At 34.2% G+C, this 24,423-nt stretch overlaps 1 protein-coding gene across 3 annotated transcripts in view; it reads left to right on the top strand.

The window, feature by feature from the left end:
- The first annotated feature begins 2,021 nt into the window (after window positions 1-2,021).
- EMCN (endomucin) overlaps window positions 2,022-24,423 on the top strand; it is a 120,673-nt gene continuing 98,271 nt past the window's right edge. The window contains exon 1 of one of the 3 annotated variants that reach the window (XM_010381391.2): window positions 2,022-2,221. In XM_010381391.2, coding sequence (XP_010379693.1) covers window positions 2,155-2,221 — 67 coding nt within the window. In that variant the 5' untranslated portion in view covers window positions 2,022-2,154. The remainder of the gene's footprint in view (window positions 2,222-24,423) is intronic. The other 2 variants (XM_030922491.1, XM_010381388.2) reach the window with 2 other exon arrangements.

Raw genomic sequence — 24,423 nt, 5'->3', positions numbered from 1 at the left:
ATTTTCTTAGATGGTTAACTCATTGTCAAAAAAACCCCCACAATAAATATATACCCTATTCATCACAGTTACTACATGTTAAACTCATCTATATCTTCTCTCTCCCTCTCTCTCTCTCTCTATATATATATGCATATACACACAAGCATGCATATGCAAATACATATCTGTAAATATATCCGTGTGTATAGTTATGTAGATAGCAACAAATATAAATATTTCTGTGTCTGTACTTTCTATTCTATGTCACTGATCTGTTTGTCTCCCTTGGCAGTCATTACTGTTTTAATTAAATATTTTACCTTAAAAATACCTTCTGATTTAGTAAAGCAAAGCTGACCCCTCCGCCCATTATTACTCCTTTTTTTTTTTTTCTTTTCTGTTCTTATATTCTAAAACTGTTTTGGCTAGCTATTTTAAGATGTATATTCTTAGTTTTTGGTTTTCATCAACAGGCCCTTTGTCTTTTAAGTAACCTTAATATTCTATTGTCAAACTTTCTTAGAATAGGTATCTAGTGTACTAAATGGAAATGCATAGCAGTCAGTGCTGAGAAGTCCACATGTCATCGAATCCCTGAAGAAATTATTGTGACCAGCATCAGGGGTGACTCTGAGTACTGACAACTCCAGTGTTAAGAGTACAGAAGGAGCAGGAAGTGAGGCAATGTGAGTGTTTGACTGTGATTTCACATGGCCACACCCCAATTTATTTCTGGAACGTGCATGTGACATCTATTCACATATGTTCCTATCTTTATATTCTCCAGGATATGCCAAATAAAGTAACAACCCCAAGGCAGTCTGTTTTAGAAAATCAATCAGAAGAGGGTAAAATACAATCTTACTTGTGCACAAAACAGAAACTTAGTTCTTCTGATCCCTGGTATAACATTGGATAAAACAAGTTAATGTTTTTTAAATGTTTTGAGCAGTTGACTCAGTCTAACTCTTTTTGTATGAAGTATTTTCCAGCATGGTGCAGCAGTGAAATGTGTGCCCTCCTTGCAAACAGGCAAAGGTATAATTTTTGAACTTTTTTTTTTTTTTTTGCGGGGGATGGGGTGCAAATGAATCTACACTGATTCATTGACACTATTGTCCAGTAAGGCCTAATGAGTAAAGGTACATAAAAGGATGATTAGCTAAAATGAGACATGAAGCCTGTGACTGAAGAAAAATATTAAGTCATTGACACACACAGGGGTTGTACCCAGGACTGTGGCAGTGTTATCACTACGTTTTAATCAGTCACAACTGACATCAACGTGATCCTTACTATATAGATTATCCAGCCTGGTTGGCATTCCAGTCTTAAAGAGTCAACCTCTCCCAGCTTTACTGATGTGTGATGACATTTCACCCACTGCCATTCCAAAGCTGTCCCCTAAAGAAGAGCATTCATGAGGTGTTATAAGTAATCGTTCCTTATTTATCATCAAAGTCCTTTAGTAAAAACCAGGAGTGATCAATAGACATTCACATGTCTTTGCTTAATTCTATTTAAAAATCCTGAAAAACTTCTCTGTACACTCTTTAAAAGTCTTCTTGCTTACTCAAGAGCAGAGCATAATCTATTTAATACCATTTTTCACTTATATCCAAAAGGTGGCCTTCACTAATCTGGCTTTCAAGTTGGAAAGAGAAAAGTTAAGTTGATTCCTGATGGATTTTGCTCTAAAATTTAACCCTCGGGCAGTGAAAGCCTCTTTATCCCAACTTGAGTAGCTGCTAAATGAGGCCCCTTTATAACCACCTCAGAATGCACTTTCAAAACAAAAGTTAGAAGGCGCTATGATCCATTCTCAAGAAGGATCTGTTTCTGTTCAAAACCAGTCCCGACCTTTCTGTTGAAGAAGAACAAAATAACGTAGTAACAAAAACACAAGTGGCTGCCAAAGGAAGAGAGAGAGAAAAAAAAAAGAGTTCCTGTAAGGGACTGAAACAATAAATCTCCTCTCTGCTGAACTCCCAAAGGGAGTGTGTTTATTTCCTCCAGTTCTTTATCAGAGCCCCCAAAATAAGTAGGAATGGGCAGTGGCTATTCACATTCAGTACACCTTTTCCATTTGCTAATAAGGCCCTGCCAGGCTGGGAGGGAATTGTCCCTGCCTGCCTCTGGAGAGAGAAGCCATTGACACCATCTACGGGCACCATGGAACTGCTTCAAGTGACCATTCTTTTTCTTCTGCCCAGTATTTGCAGCAGTGAAAACAGAACAGGTATTTTTGTCTCTTATTCCTCTGGTGGTACGGATTGGAAATCACTTAGTAGGTGACTCAGCCTCAGTTTACTTTCAGGGATCTTCCCCTGACACTTAGATGCAGCAATTCCTTTGATGAGTTGAGTGTTTGGATGTCAACTTGGAGTGCATGGAGAAGGCTTGAGAGAGACGGTATTTTTTTCTACTGAAGGGAAATATTTGCGGGTACAGCAGCCTGAAAGCATGTTTGATGAAATCACAAGGTACTGGAAATATACAATGGCCTCTTTAGAGTATAAAAATCTAAGAATAGAATGCTGGTTAAAAATGTACTCTCTCTCAAAAATGTATTCTTTTCAGACATAGCTCAGAAATAATAAGATTGGCATGTGTGGGTGAAAGGCTGTAATCGGAGATACTGTATTGCAGATGTTAGCCTGTATTTTTCCCAACTATTTTTTCAGCTCTGATAGATTGAAAAGTTGAATAAAGCTGCCTAGGGAAGTGAATCTTAATCTTTTGGGGTATGGTGAAGAGAGAGAGATTCATTTGATTACAGTCTATAGACTTTTGCTGAAGAAATATGCACATATCTAAACATATACATACATTTTGCATAACATTTCAGGAATTTATAAACATAAAAATCCTACCTATTGACGTCTGGTTAAGAAACTCAGATAAAAAATAGGTATGCATCTTCATAAGCCTTGAGTATATTAATGGACAATATCGAGAATGATTTACATTTGACTTTTAACCCTTCCTGAGTGATTGAAAATAAAGTTAAATTTAATTAATATTTATTAGGTCCCTACCCTGTACTGGAAGGAATATAAAAACAAGTAAGATGTCCTTGCCCACAGTGGTAAATATACTATCGGGAGAAATAAGCATGTGATTTTAATACAAAATAGATTTAATAAATATGAAAATCAAAGTACAAACTACCGTAAAAGAACACAATTGGGAAAGACTGATTCAGACTCTGAGGGATCTTGGGGGGAAAAAAAGCAAAAACATTCATTTCTAATTTTATTTTGCTCATTCTCAATTTAAAAGAATACTGGCTACAAAATTCTAATTTACAGTGATAATGTCGGAAGAAAATAAGTACATCCCTCCCTGAACAATTTTGATTTTATCAGTCATTTCTATGCAAATATCTATGTAAATTTAGTACAAATTCAAAAACACTTCAAATTCACATGCATTTGCTCACCATGCATGTTGGAGTTTCTGGGGTTAAGTTGCAGCAGGTATCAAGGCCAGAAAATTTAACTTAGAAGAGTTACTAGAATTGGATTTTTTAAAATAAAGAATATTTATGTGGTGCCACAGAAATCATTGCACTAGCTTATAAGTAACTTCAGTCTGCTTGGGGAAGATTGATAGGAATCTCAATGCCATGGAAATTATTGCTCACAATTAGATGTGTCAGATTAGTATAAAGTCTGAAAGTCTGGCTTAGGCTGCTCGCTGCTCCAGGTCTGCAAGCATCGACGAGTACAGTACTTTGCCGGCATTGTTAAACTCTGAATAGATCATTCGTCCTTCCGAAAGTATAGTGGAATAGCATCAATAGAAGTAGCCTGCAATACCTGACCTTGAGAAAGACATGAAGGTGAAGGACAACCCAGAGATGTCCTGACAGATTTTTCCGTTATGGTCATTTCGGGAAAATACGAATCTCCTATTGCTCACTGGTAATGAGCCTAACCTGTTAACTGTCTTCTTTCTAATGAACTGTTAACCCCTTTAGGATAATTTCCATTTGAGCAGAGACAATAGTTACATAATAACTATCTCCTTCAAGTCAGCTAACAAGTCTACTTGTTAACTGAAGGCTAGTATTTGTAAACAAACAAACAAACAAACCAAACCAAACCTACTCCATTTGTCTTAGAAGAGGAGGCTATAGCTCAAGAGTATAAATTGGCCATCTGAGTGGAGCACGAAAGGACTGGAAGATAATTTCCCATCTACATGTATGATTTTCTTATACCTGGTTCTGTGTTTTTTTGTTTTGTTTTGTTTTGTTTTTTTGCAGATTGGGTACAGGAAATAAAGGATTTCCTAAGCTGATTGAGTACATTTTTTTTCCCTTAACTCCCAGTTCCAGATACACATTGATTTCGGAGTTTTATATGTTCCTCAAACTTAGGAATGATTAACATATTTCATCAGCAAAGTCGATTCTTGGGGGCGAGGAGGGAGGCATTTCATCTGCTTTAAATTCACAAGCTGTCAAGCAGATCCATGCTTTTTTGCGTAGTAATTTATTCCTACATAACGATCTTTTAGATAAATTGACTACTTTTCTTTTCTTCTGATGTTTTTGTCAGATTTAACTAAATACAATATAGTTTTTTGTGCTATTTTATATTGTATATAAAATACAATATAGTTTTGTGTGAAAATCAAGGGAATCTTTCTACATCACAGTCAGTGAGTGACTTTTTATTACTTGGTTGGTGGTATAATATTTTTCAGTCTCCAATTTGGAAAGCTGTTCTATTGAAATATGTGTGGGAGATTTCTGAAAGGGAACTGCCATTCTTTCTTAAGGTTTTCTAAATTGTATTTAAAACTGAACAGACCCCTATAGTGGCTTTTAAATCTAGATGTGTGGATGAGTTTTTGACTGTCAGGACTGAGAGAAGTTAATGAAGAGAGATTCCTCCAAGAAGAAGAAAACAATATGTGTTTACTCATCAAGTGCCACTTGCTTTTTGAAATTTACCTTAACTTGGGGAATATTAAAATGTTGCAGGCATTCTCAGACAGGGACAAACACCATTTTCTTTATTGGTATATGAAGAAGGTTTTAATTGCTTGGAGAAATTCATTTGTTAGTGATTGAACATTCAATTTCATGAAAAAGAAAGATTAAACACACTATTGGCAGACTCCATGCTAAATATTGTAGGTTTATAGAACTTAATAAAACTTAGCCCTCACCGTAGAAGTAGGGAAGAGAGGAAGATGAGGGAAGTTATTATAAGTTTGATTATATTGTAGGCTTTAAGAGGTAAATAAAGAATGACAGAAAATTTACAACTAGCCTGGTTTTGGATATAAGGACATCCAAAAAGACCACATATAAAAGTGGAAATTCTTACAAGCTTTGAAGCTTGAAAATCAAGAGATTCTAGAGGAACAGAATTTATTGAGTAGATACATTGAAACATTGGTATATTCTAGTCTAGAAATGTAAAGAGGTCACAATTTGGGAATAGCTAAGTACTGAGAAATAAGGTTGGAAATATAGCCTCAGGAGATATTCAATACCAGGATGAGAAATATTGACTCATATAGTTAATTAGTTTGAGTCTGTAAATGTGTTTGAGTATGGGAATTATATGATCGTGGCTATAAAATGGGAAGATTAACCTGTCAGCAGAATACAGATTAGACTACTGGAGTCAAGAGAAATAAAAGATAGGGAAACTAGTTCAAATGTCATTGCCAGTCTGAAAGTGTGTCAATAAAATAAAAAGAAGGGTGTAGGAAGAGCTTTAAGGAAGTAGAAAGTGTGTGATTTGACATATCATTGACTGGCAATGAAGGATAATGTGACTGAAATGCAGAGACAGAGTTTTTTAAATACCAGAAATAGGAAAATGGCTTGGGAGCAGAGATTAGGAAAGCTATGAGGATACGGTTTAGTGAGAAAAATGATGTTTGGTTTTGGACATGGTGATTTTGAAATCCTGATATTTATGTAGAGATGTTCAATGGTAAATTAAAAGTGTCTGATGCATAGTTGGAACGCCCCTGGAGCCAGAGGTGATGTTGAGAGGTGAATGCTCTTTAGTCCTGAATACAAATATTTCTTAATCTTGCCCATTGTAACATTAATAACAGAGAGAAGCAATATGTCTTTCTTCGGATACCCATATATCTAACTCTCCTAAGGCACCTATTTCCAATTCTGTCATAGTTATTTGTACAAATGTCTTATTTATCTACTAGACTAAAAGCACCTTGAAAGTAAGAGCTATATTTGTTACAGATTGCTCAGCAACAGTTCTGAACACATAATAAGGACACAGTTATCTGAATGAATGGATAATTGAATGAAATAGTTGCCTTCTTGTTATTTTCATATTTTAATTTCTTCCTATGATAACCACCTAACAGTTTACTACCTTGTCCTTATGAAAAAGTTATGGATGAGTATACATCAGAGAACATAATATAGAAAAAAAGTCAATTATTTTGATTTCAGTTATGAAAGTGAGCACCAAATATAAGGGAAAAGGATTCTTATCAAAGCTTAGCCAGCTCTCAAACTATAACCACTGTGGGAAGGAATCTAAACAGAACCAGCTCCACTTCTTTTGGGGTATCAAATACTCAATGTAATACATTCCTATAGTTAAAAGTATTCAAGGAGATACCTTATTCTCAATCAACTTCTCAAAAATACAAAATGGCTTTTTTAGAAGCGAAGTTTACAAAAATAGAAGTTGGAAGAAAGTTAAAAAAAAAAACATACATCTTTATTTGTCATTATAGGTAAGGTGAGTTGCTTCAGAGTAGATAATTTTGCTAAGTACTTCCATTGAGCTTAATCCACACCAGTGTCTCTTACCTGAAATGGGTAGTCTATTGTAGGAAGACTGTACCAATATAAAACAAATCCAAATGGAAAAGTATTTAGTCTGCAAACCATTTCTTTACATTCTTTCTTCACTGCTGATTTTTAATAATCCCCACCTAAAAGTAGAAGTGATCATTCTAGAACTCCTACTTTCAAAAGATGTGTAACAGTTGTCAGAAACAAATTCTCTGGCAATTTTATCTTGAAGATTGTAGTTACCCAGAAAACTAAGAAAAAATGAATATTTAAGGGTTTCACAAAGCTTGGAATTTACTAGACAACTGTCCATCCTTTCCTTTTCATTGGTGAAGTTACATTCCAAGCTGTAGTCAAATATTTTAACTTGTGAATAATTATCTAATTCAAGTTAGTCACATTCTTTTCTTCTTAGTAATCACCTTCCAACTTCCTCTTTGTCTTTAAGAACAATATGAGATGCACGTTTCTAAACACTGAATGTCAGAGTTGGAATTTTTTTTTTTTTTTTTTTTTTTTTTTTTTTTTTGAGATGGAGTTTTGCTCTTGTTGCCCATGCTGGAGTGCAACGGTGTGATATTGGCTCACTACAACTTCCACCTCCTGGGTTCAAGAGATTTTCCTGCCTCAGTCTCCCAAGGGGATTACAGGCACCCATCACTATGCTCAGCTAAATTTTTTTATTTTTAGTAGAGACAGGGTTTCACCATGCTGGCTAGGCTGGTTGTGAACTCCTGACCCAACGTTGGTCTCCCAAAGTGCTGGGATTACAGGGGCATGAGCCATCATGCCCAGTTCAGAGTAGGAATTTAAGTAACTTTCAATTCCTGTGTACTGAATCCTTTCCAGCTACTGAATTCCTATCCATTATAGGTCTGTTAGGTTAGGCTAATAGTACCTTTCGGCTGATTGAAGAAGCTCTCTCAGTTAGCAAACAAGATCCTTTATGTACTGTTGTACACAATGGGAAACAGTGGTGTCAATTACATCTAGAAAGGGCAATATATGGTTCCCAAATTTGGGGCAACCATAAGAAAAATAGATTTTTAAAACTTGAATAGAGGTTTCATACCCTGTAGAATGATATTTATGGAGATAATCATACTTAGTCCCAAAGTAGAAGAAGTCACCCTATGAGCATTAGATTCCTGTTGTGTCTTTCCCTACATCTTCTCGGGCCATGTTTACTCCAGCCATTGCTATGGCAACCAGCTACGCACAGGGGTAACCTGACAGCTGCTTGCCTTACTTTAATGCATGTGTCCTGCTTTCTTTCTGGTGCTATTCTGATATAAAGGTGTGTTTCAGAATCTGGCATTATCAGATGCCTGAACTAGAAGTGCAGGAGCATTAGCATTCTTTGAGACAGCTCCTGACAAAAGAGGGAATGGAGCCACTGAATACATAAATGCTTTTCTCTTATATTCCTGCTTCAGTTTCATTGTTTTAGTCCTTTATTCCTCTTCCTGAGATAAATTTTTGTTTTATAAACTGTCTGAACAGAAGCCCTTGTTTCAGCTCTGCTATTTAGGAAAATCCAGGATTTATTATATTTCTTGATGAGAACATTTTAGTTTAGATGGTAGTGTATATCTAACTAAAGATTGGTTTCAGTTTCTCTGACAGTCTAATTAACATGTACTACCCTTCTTCCTTTTCATTTCAAAAAAATGAAATATCTTTGATCAATCTTTTGTTAAATAAGCTTAACAATATTCTAAACAGATTCCGTTCTAAGGCAATTATTTGCCTGTTTGCAGTAATGAATTACACTGTGAGGTTAGTAGTAAAAAATGTTGATGTCATTGATTTTATTCTTTCTGTGCTTTTCATCTGAAATGTGAACTGTTTTCTTAAATCCGTTGAATCAGTCATACTCTAGCTGAGACTCGTATTAGTTGTGTCAAAGACCAGAGAATGGAGATCACAGTTGGGAATGGTCCAAGTTAACCCAAAGAAGTATTGTCACAACATCTACTAGCATCCATCATTTATTGTGCCTGGCACTTTACACACATTACTTTCATCACAAATTTCAAGGCCAGTTTTATCCCATCTTACTGATTAAGAAACAGATGCTTGGAAATAGTATAAAGTTACACAAGGTGGTGTGGCTTAAAATCAAAGCAAGAACTGTTGCTCTTCAGCTACCTTCTGATGTAGTGACACTTCAGTAAGTTGAGTTTTCTGAAAACGAATAAGGATAAAGACTTGCCACTCGAGTAATTTAGAAGTCACTATTGTGCCTCACAGCAACTTCGGACTTCTAAACTGACAACTAAGACTATAATGCCATAAATGAATTTTTACTTAGCAATAATGTTTTCTTAATATCCTGGATTAAATTAATTCTTAGGCGATGGGTTGGAAGGAACTGTAGGCATTTGCCTACCAGTCATTGTTATGTTGGTTGAAAAAAACACGTACTTGGCTATAAATGTCAGTGAAGCTAATATAGGACTTGAAGAAGAAGGAAAGAAACAAAGAGGAAATAGCTATCAGTGAATTAATCACTTGGTGTCACATTTATAATTCTTCTGGAGACAGATTGTCTGAGTTCAAGTTCCAGCTCTGCCACTTACTAACTGTATAAACTTGGACAAGTTACTCAACTTTTGGCTTCCTCAGCTGTAAAATGGAGATGATTGCCTTATGTGGTTCTTGCAATATCTCTACAAGGAATTACCTCATAGGGATATTGGAAGAATCACACAAGGTAATATGCAGAAAGCACCCAAAATAGTGTCTGATATGAGACAAATGTTATATAAAGTTTTGTTGAGTTTTGAAACTCATATCCTGCACTGTAGATAAAATATTTTATTTCTAAGTTGATTCCAATCCAGAAGCAGAAAATATTTAAACAATTATAATGTTAATTCTCACAAAGTGAAAAATGAGCATCTGAAAATTTTTCACAATAGAACTGATGTAAGATACTAGTAAGACGACTGCCAAGTAATGTTTTAATCACAATATATGCAGGCACAATTTTATACATTATATGCAAACAGGTGTATTTTCTCAAATACCTTTCAGATTTATGTTATTTAACTTCATCTGTAAACTAATCACTCAAATTAATAAGCAAAATTGTGTTTGTATTTAATGAAAATTCTAACGTTTTAGTCTGAAAATAGTCAACATCCTCAAATATTGTTACTACTCTCATAAAGTATTGAATGTAGATTAATCTCAGAGCTTAAATAAGTTAGTGGAAGGAAACACGGTCTTAATCTGAAAACTTAAGTTTGAGTCTAGCTTCTAAGTACGCTCAAATTGACCCAGACATTAAATCTTTCTTAATCTCAGCTTCTGCATGTAAAAAATGGGAAGAAAGATACATGTTGACATGGTATTGGTGTTACGTGACAATGGCAATACCCATTTTAGATACTGTACATGTCATAAATTACTAAAACATTAGCTATTATTGTATAAGTTAACATTAACTCACAGAATCAAGAGAGAAATAGGAAACCATTCCATACATTTCAGAACTTTCCCTTGCTAGTTGGGCCTTTAACTACAATTGTATCATTTCTATTTTAGCCATAATACCTTTACATAATTTTTATGGCTGTTCACATCCAAATGGCCATGTGTTGAAATAATGCTTCAGTTATAAAAATCACACACACAAAACATGGAAAACCATTTGTGTCACACATTGAATTTATTTTTAACTGAAGTGGGAAAAGAAATACTTTTTTGTGGTATGAACTGCGAAATCGCCCTCCTAGAGTGTTCAGCAAGTGTGAGAACATAAACGTTGAGTTCTTGGGCACTCTCCCCGGGATACAAAGGCTACTCCTACATTAATCAGCTCAAAGCCATTGTGACAACTCTAAACAACCATGAGACTTCCCCAATTATCTCTCTCTGCAAACCCAATTTTTAGAAGTGGGACTCACCATTTTTTTAAATGCACGGAGTGAACTAACTTAAAGATTCATTAAGTAATTGCATTATTGGGATTAGAATAATTAAATTATGTGATCAATGAACTTTTTATTTTTTTTCTTTCCTTTTCATTTTTTGACAGCCTCATTTGCTGAGTACAGGTTTTTTATCAATTAAAGTTTAAAATTCTAAAGGTTTACAAAGGAGAAGAAAAAATCATTTAAACATCTATTATTAGGTTTTGTTACAACTTAACTGTATATAGGAAGCAAGGACAATTTCTAAGTGATTATTTTTGTGTGTGTTTCCCAAGACCTATTTTGGGGCACATAGGTGATATTTAGTAGCTAGCCCTTGCTTTAATTTGGAGAATTCTATTTCTTCAAAAGTCAGCAGAGTTGAAAATACCCAAGGCATTCCTAGATTTATTTTCAGTTACTTGAGGGCAATATTTATTTTTATCCCTGGCCTCTGTAGAGGGGACGCAGTAAGTGGATTTTGGAATACTCTTTTGGTTGGCTAAACTTATTTGATTTGCTTTATGAAGTTGACGTACCATCTTACTGTTGTATAAATAGCAGAAAATACTTAACTTTGAATTCTAGTGACTGTTCAAATCATACCAGAGTGTCGTGAATATCTGAATACAAGTGCCAAGTCATTCCTGTTTCTTGCTCACATACACAAAAATTAGTGGTCTGTAATTCATCAGGTAATTCTGAACCATTCAGATCAGATTAGTCCCCACCTCCACTAGGACAGACTGTAAAATTATGAAAATTCAATTGTAAAGGCACTTTGATTACGTAGTTTGCCTTTCCAACTTTGAAGTATTAATTCAGTATGTTGAGTAATTAACTTTATCCTAATCTTGTGCAGAAGCAAAAGCACCAGATAATTCAGTTGTTCCTAGATCAGTAAATAAGCCAAACGCCCTTTGTGCAATTGATATGAGAAAAACCACCTTGTTCTTTGTTAAATACAGACTCCTTTCCCCATAATACATATGCTATTCATTAGAATATTACATAAAAGAAAGGGTACTTTCACTCAAAAAAAGAATATATTTGGCAATATACTAGCTTTCTTATATTTTTTCCCATTGAGCCCTGACTGGTGTGACAAGCCAGCATACTGTAGTGGTGAAGAGTACACTGAACTTTTGAGCCAAGAGCCCTTGGGTTAGTTACCAGGGGCCACATGCTTGCTGTGTGACTGAGGCAGGCAAAATTTTTAACCTCTCAAGGCTTTAATTTTCATGTTATAAAATGAGTGTTACCACACTCATTTATGTGATATGAAAGGTTTCTTCCAGATCTACAGTTCTATAATCTTTGTGTTAACAAACAATTCTTATACATTTTGCCTGAAGTTATCTTGCTTCATTTTCATCCTGTTACCACTAGATATGCTCCTTCTGGAGCAAAATGTTTTATTCTATTCCCTAATGTTTATTTCCTTTAGAGATTTTTCAGTTAGGGATGTTAGAAAGCATCTGCTTTGCATGTAAAAGGCCAATTCTGTGTCATGAGAGACATTTCTCATAGTACACATCAACAAAAAACATGTTTTTCATTTTCCCATGTGGTCTCATTTTTATGTAAATGGGAGATATTTGTTAGGAGTGGGGCTAGAAAAAAATACTTGGAGAGAGGGTGGGGAGAGAAACCAACATCCAGAAAAAAAAGATTGAGAATAAAAATGAGGTTTAAAGAGATTGAGGAAATGACAGAAGCAGGGAGAAAGAGAGAAACTGTCTAAGAGTGCTGGGAAGCTGGGAAGAAGAGATGGGGAACTCACTAATTGCTCTAAGGATTTGAGAAGAGTATTCCGCACAGGCCCTCTAGCCACTTTTACAAGGCCAGTACCCAGTGGAGTTCTTCCTTCTTGCCATTAAAGCTCTTGCCAATCCTTCTTCCCTCCATCCACTTGATGTGAACTGTGCTCTTTTTACTGTCCCATATCAACAAGGTAAGCAGAGATGTTTACCTTTCAAGGAAAATGTTAGAGTCTAGGGCTTTCAGGGAAAATGTTGGCATAAATTGAATCTAAATTATTATTATTATTTTTTGCTTGTACTAGTTTAGTACAAATTTGGCCAAGGACAGATTTGGTTAAGACAAATATCAGTTGAAGTGCTGAAATCTCACTAGGCATACAGGCTTAAATTCCAGCTTTGTTTGACAATCTCCTCGAAAAGAGGTGCCCTTCATTCCCTAATCATTATAAAATCATATCCATTGCTTTCACTTCTACTGTGAAAACTCCCTCATGTTTTCATTAACATTGAATGATCCTGGCTTCTATCCTATAGGGTACTCAAGAAATCTAGCCACCTTTAATAATAGTTTTATTAGAGAAACAATTATGGTATTCCCTTCAAAGTTTCAAGTGGGATCAAGATGCATTAGATAATCCAAACAAATATTTCTGGTTCCCAGAGAACTGTTAACTGTAAGAAGAGTTAATAATATATAGAGGATTAAATTACTAGCATTTGTGAGCATGAAAAAAATGCAGAAGCTATATTATGAATCTAGGCTAGAAGGGTAGTCAAACTTCTAGTATCAAAAAACAACAGACTGAAATTTGTCAACTGGTTCATCAGTCTGCCATTACTTAATGAATTAGGATAACTTACAAGAAGAATTTAGCAGTCTATCTTCCAGAATTTACAAGCTAGCAACCCTTGACCTCTAACTTGAATGTGTATGTTGTTTGACCACACTAAGCATATAACATACCAGGTGTGTTTTATGACTGTATAAATATTTATAAATATTTTAAAATAAGGAAATTTTGCAAAACAACAATAACAACAATAAAAGAAATAAAGTTGTATTTTCAGGGTTTTTTTTTTTTTTTTTTTTTTTTACAAATCGGACTTCATATCCCCTCACCATATTCAGTTAGATCTGAGTAATAAGCAGTCCTTTAAATTGAGAAATGCCCCTTATTTCTACAAACATATATGTATTTAAACCCTACCTTATCCTCTTTCACCTCTCTGCATGACCCATGGGCATTTGGGTTAATCTCATCACCTATTTCATAGTAGCTGTAGGGTTTTGTCTAAGTTTTAGTCATACAATCTGCAAAGCTGTCACCATGTTTGTGGTGACTCAATGGATATCGAAAAGATAGGGTTCTGGTGGCCTTTTTCTACAATTAACTAGGCTTGCCAGCTCAATCTCGGAATTTTAAAGACATATTCTAGGTGCCAAATCTTTCCATTTTTCATAAAAGAAGATTGCTTTTTTTAAAATGTTACTATAAATAATTAACTTAGTAGTGATTATCACTCTTGTCTCATAGTCTTAGGAAAGCAAGAAACTTAGAAAATGATTTAAAAACATAGAAACCACAAATCATAAAATGTAATTAAAATTCTATTTTATTTCTGTTTCCCACTATCTCTTTAATATTGATTTGGTGAATATAAATGTTTCATCTTTGATGAAACTATTGGAAACCTATGGCTTTTTGGCTAACCCTTAAAAAATGGACAGTTCTGTGGACAACTAAAGTTTCAGAGTGTATCAATTAGAAATTAGAATATATGATCCAAAATTATAATTAAAATTTCTCTCTTGTAGGTCATGCCAGTGTGGAGTAGAATTCTACAAAGTGGCTTTTTTAGAGGTTCTCTATTTTTCTGCTTTCCTGTTCCCTCTCAAGCTCCTTTCTGATCAACCGTACTGGGAGCAGAGTAAGGAAGGAGTGAGAGCATGAATGAAAGATGTTACTTGATGTGGCGCCATAAGCTGTGCTCACATTCTGGGAGATAGTTAAAACCCAACTGCTGAATGGTATACTTTCAAGGGTTCCTCAAAAGTGCCCTTTTCAGCCTCTCTCCTTTGTGGTTCCTTGGCTCATGTGGATGGATACCTATTCTGGGAGTTCACTGGTTACCCCTTCCAAAGCACTGGTTGTCCTTGTACACCGGGAGCTTCTTCATGTTCCCAGTTCTCCAGGTAGAGCTAAGGAATGGAATTCAGGATAATCCTAAGCCCACACTCTCATTCTCTCTCCCTTTTATTTGGCCCACAGGAAACAGTCCAGTACCTCGTTCCCTGGCAACATCCAGCAGTGCAGGCTTATTCTCAACATGGTTAACAACTCTCCCGGTCCTACACCAAGGCAGTTAGGCAGCTATCAGCTATCTTTAATTCTCTGGATTTCCCAGGCCTGAGTCAGATCCTAGGCTGTTATGCCTTCTGACTGTATGGATTACAAATTAAAGTAGGTTTGGATTGAGGGAGCAGACAAGCCCTTCTCCTTGGGGATGGAGGAGGTGGGAATGGGATTCAAAGATAATATTCTACAAAGACAACCTCTTCTCAGATAATTCTCTCTCTTTCTCTCTCCGCACACATACTTTGATATATTTTATGTCATGAAGTAGGTAAAGGGTTTCCAGGGTTTATCAAACAAGTTATAGATATTTTACTTGAAAATCTGCATATGGTTATTTTTCCCATCTTTTTGTAATTTCACATATCTAGATACCTGGTTAAAAACGTTAGTATTCACATATTGTGCTTGATATCTTGCACTAACATTTCCTTTGAAAATAACTAAAGATTTGAAGTGTATTTTCTCTGAGTTTAATATAATTAGGTGATAAATCAATATCATCATTAAAAAAATAAAATATCTGTAGCTTTCCCAGCCTGAACAATATGACAAAATCCTATCTCTACAAAAGAATACAAAAGTAAGCCAGGTATGGTAGTGCACACCTGTGGTGCCAGCTACTCGGGAGGCTGAGGTGGGAAGATTACTTGAGTCCAGGAGGTCAAGCCTGCAATGAGCCATGATCACACTACTGCACTCCAGCCTGGGTGACAGAGAAAAACCTTGTCTTAAAAATAAAAAATAAAAAAGTAGATTGGTGAAAATAATAAAAATAAAAGTCAAAACTAATGAAATGGAAAAGAAATACATAGTGCAAAGAATACCCATGTGTAATGATAAGGTTGGTAAGCCTCTGCTGATACTAATCAAGAGAGCAGAAGCAAGTGAATAGATTGAAAAAGGATATACTATTGCAAAGTCTGCCAAAATATAAGTATAATAAATAGATATTAGGAAAAGGCTTATGCCAATAATTTTGAAAATTTATGTAAAGTAAATTAATTTCTAAAAACTACAGACTATCAAAACTGACTCAAGCAGAAATACAAAACTTTAGTAGGCCTTAAATTGTTAAAGAAATTGAATCAGCAATTAAAAATCTTCTCACACAAAACATTTCCAGCCCAGATGGTGTCACAAGAAAGTTACACAAAACATTCAAATAATAAATAAATTCACTTTTACATAAGCTCTTCTAGAGAATAAAAATAGAGGCTTTATTTTCCAACTTATGTCATAAAGTTAGCTTATTGTTGAAACCAAAACCTGACAAGAATATTATAAGAGAGAAATGCTATAGACCAATCTCATTATGAAAAATGATTTTTTAAAAGCCAGAAAAACCTTTAAATGATACTTTATTGTACCAAATTGGGATTATATTATCAATGTGAAGTTGGTTTTACACTAGAAAATCAATTGACATAATTCATTACATAGAAAAATAAAGAGAAAATATATGATAATCTCATTGAGGCAGAAAAACCACTTCTGCACATTCAATATTTATTGCTGATAAAAATGCTTAGAAAACTAAAACACTAAGAGGATTTTCCTAATCTAACAGAGCAGCTTCAAAAACTATAGCAATTATCATGAATAATACTAAAATATTAGCATTTTTTGAGACTAAACATAAGACAATCTTGCCCAACAATCCTACTTTTATAAACCTTTGTACAAAGTATCCTAGCTAATGATGTAAAACATGAAAAATGACTATATTAAGAATTGGAAAGAAAAAAATCAAAATTGATATTATTTGTAGATGATATATGACCTTGATATAGGAGTTAAAAAGAAATCATTTAGGCAGTTAGTAAGCATAAAAGATTTCTTGGTGGAATTTCTTTTTAATAAAAAGCAGCCCCAAAATCATTTTTTCTGTAGGGCAGCCTGAAAAATCAAGCTGCAAGCATAGATACGCAAGTTTGCATAGGTAAATGCCTGCAACTGTACCGATAGAAAAGGGATACCTGGAAGCCAAGTATATTCAACATGGAGGTTTTCTCTTCCCTTTACTTTGTTGCCACATGTGCAGGTAACATGAGGCCAGCCAGGTAAAGATCCCATTTGCATAATAAGAAATTAGGGTGGGACAGCCAGCCTCTTTGTGAGCTATGTAAACGTTACATCTGGTCCAACCAATCCACTATGTTCTATGTAAATCAGACACCACTTCCTCAAGCCCTTCTATAAAGCCAACTGCATCCTGCCCTTCCTCTACATGGGGGAGTTTTTCTCTTCTTTCTTTCGCCTATTAAATTTTCTACTTTTAACCCCACTCCTTGTGTGTCTTCATCTTCAATTTCCTTAGCACTAAACAGTGAACCTCGGGTATTTCCCCAAATAAATGACACCACGTCAACATGATTGTTAAAGTACTGTATTTATGAGAATTTACCAAAACACACACACACACACACACACACACACACACACACACACACACACACGCCAGAATTAAAGAGTTTATCAAGGTCTCTGGATATAAAGTTTATGAAATCAGTTGTATTCCTATGGATGCAACAAATAATTAAAAAAGAAAATGTAGCAATATGCCATGTACAGAAACATAAAAAAGCACCTTTAAATAACTATAATAAAAGATGTGCATTATTTGTGTGAGAATAATTATAAAACTTTATTGAAAAGTTAAAGAAAATTTGAAATATGGAAAAATATACCATGTTAATTGGGGGATCCAATATGTGGAATATAAGAAACTTTTTATAATTTTGTATAAAAATGCACAAAACCAAGAAAACTTCAGTAATTTTTAATGAAGAAAAACAGGAAAAGATAACATACTCTACCATTTATAAAGTCCCATAACAAAGATATAGTAATTAAAACAGTCAAATTGGTGCAAGGTAGACAAATCAAGTGGTAATCACACTGATGCCACATAGATGAATAGAAAAGAACAGAGAGCTCTGAAACTGACTTACAGATATATAGATCTCTGATATAAAACAAAGATGGTACAACAGAGCAGTGAGGAAGGATTGATCTTTTCAATAAATTCTGCTGGTACCATTGGGTAGCCAGTGGAAAAAAAATAAATTAGACTCCTACATAGCACTACATATGAAAGCTAATTCCAGATGAACCATTGATTTAAATATAGAATGGAAATCTTTAGAACTTTAAGAAAATATAGGAGAATAGCCTTATAACCTTATTTCAGGAAAATACACAAAAATGAACTAACCGTAAAAGAAAAGACACACATTTCATTGCATTGGAATTAAGTATTCTATTTATCAGAAGACGCAGTGGCAAAATTGAAAATACAGTCACAAAATGGGAGAAAATATTTGTCATGTATATATAACTGCCCAAAAAAAGACTCATCTTAATATAGAAAAAAAACCTACAAATCAGTAAGAAAAATAAACATAACCCAATCAAAAAATTTGGCAGACTTAAGTACTTTCCTTTAATGCAAAAATAGAAATAGAAATATGTTTATAGCAGAATTTTTTAGAATAGCCTCAAATTAGTGACAGCTCAAATGTCTATCAATTGCAAAATAAATATGTAAATTATGCTTTATTTGTTCAGTGAATTGTATATAGCAATGACAATGACTACAGCTATAATCAATAAAATGAAAAAAATAAAATATACTGAGCAAAACACAACGCCTCAATATGTTGCCATTTACATAAAGTTAAAACACTGAAATCTAAACTATATTATATTCCAATGTACACATAGAGAGTAGTTCTATAAAGAAAGGTTAAGAATGATTACCGTAAATTAGATTAGCAGTTACCTCTAGAGTAGTGAAAGAGGGATATAATTGATACATTTACATTCCCAAGGAGATTTTACACTACTGGTAATATTCTATTTTTTAATTTGGGTAATGATTACACCAGGTTTTGCCTAACATTTATTCATTATGTTTACATTTATATTTTGTCATGTTTTGGTCTGTTAGCTTTTACAGTTGTCACAAATGTTAGGCAGAAATAAATAAAACTCAGATTTTGAGTTTAAGAACTTTAAATTGAAGCAGGGAATCTATTAAAAGTCTTATTGGGGAGAGATGATAAGATCCTTTAGGGTCTTAAGAGTGATTAGTACTTAACTGAGACTGAAGATATTTAATTGAAAAATTTTAAGAAATATCAGGAAAACTTTGGAGAGAAATGTCAGTGGCCTCTGATGTGTTTTGTGACAATAACAAACTCTTTTTTACAAAAAAATTTCTATTATCATTATTCTTTGTACACTATTTGAGGATTTTCCATTTCCCCACATCTCTAGAACAAATCCCCTATGGACAAAGAAGATATACTGTATACTTTTAAGCTTTAATTTAGCTATTATCAATTTACTCTCAATGATACTCTGCTATTCTGAATTTTAGTTTCTCATTAAACCTTACCTATTTAGGGTTAAAAGACTCACATGTAAGCCTTGCTTAGGCTTGTCATTTTGTAGGGAGATAGCTTTCTGTAAGATGTGACTGTCTCAAATTATGTTAGCAGTTAAAGGCATTCACCATCTTTAGTTTGTTATACACTAATTGATTTATCTGTCGTCCTACTAGATTGAAAACTAACCCCAAGGATTTGTGGCCAACTGCACACTTCAAAATCCTTGTTCTGCATGGGGTACTTGTCGCAAGGCTAGGATAAAAGGTTTGTCATGAGGCTGTCTTCTGAAGCCCAAACTGAAGCTTGCTTACAATGTTTCTTGGTGCTTAAGGCAGACTATCATTAGTTGGAGAAATGTTTAAATTCTTCTGAGGACTTTAATTCACCTAAATTTGATTTTCCTCAAATCCCATCTAATTCAGGGCAGAAAAGGTACTTTAAAAAAACGTAAACATCTTAAAAACTAATCAAACAATTATTAAAGAACTTATGAGCAAAGCCATGCAGTTTGTTCTTTGATTAATCATTTCAATATGGCAACACATCTGACATTATAATTTAATAATAATAATGCCATATTTGTGTATTTGAGAGTTTACAAAATATTTTTACATATGTCAGTTCTACAAAACCCTTAAAAGCAGTCAAAGTGGTATATGTTAACTATTTTCAATTAATAATAGAGTTTTGAATACTTAACGGAGTTTACTGACCAAAACATATAAATGGGATTAAAGCTAAAGGGTCTCTAGGGTGATGATTGCGTTCACTACATTAGTAAATTGAATAACCACATTTGTAAATTAAACTTAAAATCTTACAAGATAAATAGATTTTTTTATTCTGTAACTTAAAATAAAATGGAACATTAACTTCCAAAGTCTAATTAACAACTGAAAAAAATCTTTTCTGCAAACAAAATGTACACTTGAGGATATTTTTAAAATAATGTGTTCAATATCTCTAAGAACATACCTGCAAAACATACTAAATAGTAGTATAATGAATATAAGATATATAAGTAAATTATTTGAATTGATAAGGAAAATAAATAATTAATGTTTGTATCATCACCTAGCACAGCCCTAGTACACATAGGCATTCTGTAATTATCTGTGTTAAATGAATGAAAAAGATTCATTAAATGTTTAAATATAGAGTTTAAGAATTGTTACGCATAGGCCCGGCACAGTGGCTCATGCCTGTAATCCCAGAGCTTTGGGAGGCCAAGGTTGGTGGATCGCCTCAAGTCAGGAGTTCAAAACCAGCCTGGCCAGCTGGGCATGGTGGTGGATCCCTGTAATCCCAGCTACTCAGGTGGCTGAGGCAGGAGAATCACTTGAACCTGGGAGGTGGAGGTTGCAGTGAGCTGAGATTGCGCCACTGCACTCCTGGGCGACAGAGCAAGACTCTGTCTTAAAAAAAGACAAAAAAAATAAAAGTGATACACTGTAATTATGGAAAGTATCATGTTATTTTCATGACAGATATTTTACTAATTGATTTAGTTTATAATTATAATTTACATTCCTTGATATGTATCCATGAGAGTTGCATTGTTCATAAACTAGATTTGCCTATTTATTTTGTCTTAATATTAGGAAAATAAATACTTTTTTTTCATCAAGTGAAACAGAAATTTTAGGCTGAAATTCTTTTTACTTTCATTTACAGATCAGAAAATTAAGATAGAGAGACAAATGATATAGATATGTAAATTTGGTTGGAATTAAATTTCTTTTCAGACATTGTTTCTTCAGATTAAACAGTAAATCATTCCAACTCCTTTCCTTCTCTTCCTGGAATCCAATTTACATCTTTACTCATGTTAGTTTCTCTTCTTTGACAACTTTGCTGTTGTTCAAAATTCACAAATAAAAACTGGATTCATCCTGTAATAAGAATCCAACCACTATTTAAAAAAAACAGCAATAGTTATCTCTTAATACTTACATATTATAATCTCTTCACTCTAGTACCATTTGAAAATAAGATTTTAAAATAAAATATTGTATTAATGACTCATTCCCTACTTAGGGTTCCTTTGGTTTCACTTCTTTCCCTGATGCATTTACTCCTATACTATTTTGCTAAATTTTTATGTATCTTTTTCCACTTTTGTTTTTTACTTTATACTTTTTTCTTCTGAACTTTATCTATGACTGAGCAATAATTTCTCGAATTATTTTGATGTTGTCATTTTCCTTAGTATTATCCAGGACCTTAAAAATGAAGTTCAACTTGCTGTTCTTTAAAAACTTGATTTGGGTCCGGCACGGTGGCTCATGTCTGTAATCCCAGAACGTTGGGAGGCAGAGGCAGGCGGATCACGAGGTCAGGAGAGCGAGACCATCCTGGCTAACAAGATGAAACCCTGTCTCTACTAAAAATAGAAAAAAAAAAATATCTGGGCGAGGTGGTGGGCGTCTGTAGTCCCAGCTACTCCGGAGGCTGAGGCAGGAGAATGGCGTGAACCCAGGAGGCGGAGCTTGCAGTGAGGGGAGATCCTGCCACTGCACTCCAGCCTGGGCGACAGAGCAAGACTGTCTCAAAAACAACACAAACAAACAAACAAAACTTGATTTGAATTACTTTTTAAACTGTAAAGTTTATATTCCTTTGCCGTGCTGTGCTAAATCTTCTTTAGATTGACTTTGCTACTTACTGGCTTATAGGTTAGTCTAGTTGTTTGTTGTTTTTTTTGTTGTTGTTTTGTCTTGTTTTGTCTTGTTTTTGTAGTAACATGAGACAAAATCAAAAGCCTTACTCAAGTCTAGCTAGATTATATATAGTCTTATACTTCCTCTTTTATATATAATTTTTTCTTTTCATAGGGACTTTAGACATTAAGTGGTTTTTAATCAACTACATGGCCCTTAGTTTCTACCTATATTATCAGTCCCTGAAACAATACTGACCTTTGGGCTTCTCTGACTTTATTTCTTAAAGCATGCTAATACGGTTCTTAAGGTTTGCTAATACGAGAAAAAAAAAAAAAAAAAGGAAAGAGAGAAAATGGAATGGGACTCACTTTCTGTCATATGGTGAAGCTATAATTTGGTGCATTACAAAATCCTTCATGACTGATTTGGAGACCTTAAAAAGCTTTATCTAGAGCATTATTTCCAGTTTGTGTAATAGGGTACAACTTCTGGTACTTAAGATAATTTTAGCCATAAATGCCCATGGAATTAAATAACATTGACTCAAATCTCTAATCTGCTTCTGGTTTTTAAGTTAGAACATAGATGTTTGGTGATTTCCTGTTTTTACCATGCCCTAAAACTCACTAATTCACTCTTTAACATCAAGAGAGCAAGGTTCAAGCATGAAACCATCATAGTTAATGATACCTGTCTAGAGTTGAATTACTTTTTTCACAGTATTTGTTTTCATAATTATTTATATTACCATTTTTGTGGTAATATTATAACATTTCTTTTTCAACGTTGAACTGAATTATTTAAAGGGAGGTAATTTTAAGAAAAAGAGTAAGAAAATAGTAAAGAATATGAAAAAACTCGTAAAGATGCCAAGAAAGTGAATGAAGTTTTGGACACACATTTCTGGAGATTAAACCACAGGCACTGCTACAGCCAAATTTGGCATTTCCTTTCGCCAGCTCTTTTTTTCTCCCTAGAAGGGTGCTAAAATCAACAAGAGGTTTTAGGACATTTTTATAGTTGGTAAGTGACTCTTCTGAACTTATGAAATACATTTTACTTCAACCTTTGTCACCCAGGAGGATATGAAGAGTAGTATTTTCAATTGTTACAGAGTCTCACTAGAGATAAGAAAAATGCCAAGAACATGGGCAATGTTCTATGATTATTCCTAGATTTTAAAATGACCCTCGGCCGGGCGCGGTGGCTCAAGCCTGTAATCCCAGCACTTTGGGAGGCCGAGACGGGCGGATCACGAGGTCAGGAGATCGAGACCATCCTGGCTAACACGGTGAAACCCCGTCTCTACTAAAAATACAAAAAATCTAGCCGGGCGAGGTGGCGGGCGCCTGTAGTCCCAGCTACTCGGGAGGCTGAGGCAGGAGAATGGTGTAAACCCGGGAGGCGGAGCTTGCAGTGAGCTGAGATCCGGCCACTGCACTCCAGCCCGGGCGACAGAGCGAGACTCCGCCTCAAAAAAAAAAAAATAAATAAATAAAAATAAAAAAAAATAAAAAAAAATAAAATGACCCTCTATCTGAAAAACAAAAATCATAAATCCATATTTATTCAGCATTGAACACTACTGAGGTCACAAAAGAGCAAAGATGTGTTTAGAAATAATAATTATATGCAAAAATATTTGCAAACAAATTTAAGCCAAGAAATTTTATTTCAATATTAAGTTTCAACAGTAAATCATGTAATCAATATAAATTCAACACAATTTTTGTACTCTTCTACTTTAAGCAGATGGTAATTCTATTTAAAATGATAGAATAATCCTAATATTTTGATGATACTGGCTATTCAGGAAAAAGTTTACTTACATTAAGCATTTAATGAACATTTATTGAGGGCCTAAAATCAAATACTGCATTAGTAGCTAAAGATACACAGATAAATGTTAATGCTATATATTAAAGTTATTTGAAGTCCAATTATTCTTATATGTTTTCTGTAATGACTCTAAACTAACAAAATTTTAATTATACAAAGCACCATATCTCTTAGGTCTCGATAACAGAAATTATGTATTGATCATAATATGAAATTACATCTATTGATTTTCTCCTATTTATACTCTTGTTACTCCATCAGGAAAGTAAATTTAATTGTTCTGGCATGAATTTGTCTTCAAAACCAGAAAAATCAGTTTACAAATGTTAGCTCTGTTCTAATAGTGGTTTTCACGTTTAGGAAACGCTTTATTACTTAATACAGGTGATATCTCAGATTTAAGTATATTGAGGCTGCATTGAAGTACTTATTCCATAGCTTCAGATTTTATTTGTTCTGATTATCCTGTCATATTTGCAAAGCGAACATTTTGTAGCCAATCTGTTTGGAATAATTTGTTATAGAACAAATTTATGATTATCCTCTGCTTGTCAAACTCATTATTGTGACTCAGCAAATTTGATTTGAGCCTTGTAAAAAATGTTTAATGGCATAAAAAATCTTAGGTAACTCAAATATCATCTAGGTATTGCCACCCTTTAGTATAAATATGTTCAGATTGAAGACTTATTCTATGCTCAAAAAT

Source organism: Rhinopithecus roxellana, chromosome 2, assembly GCF_007565055.1.
Source record: "Rhinopithecus roxellana isolate Shanxi Qingling chromosome 2, ASM756505v1, whole genome shotgun sequence".
In the NCBI taxonomy this organism is placed as follows: domain Eukaryota; kingdom Metazoa; phylum Chordata; class Mammalia; order Primates; family Cercopithecidae; genus Rhinopithecus; species Rhinopithecus roxellana.
This window is presented reverse-complemented; position numbering and strand designations above follow the sequence as displayed.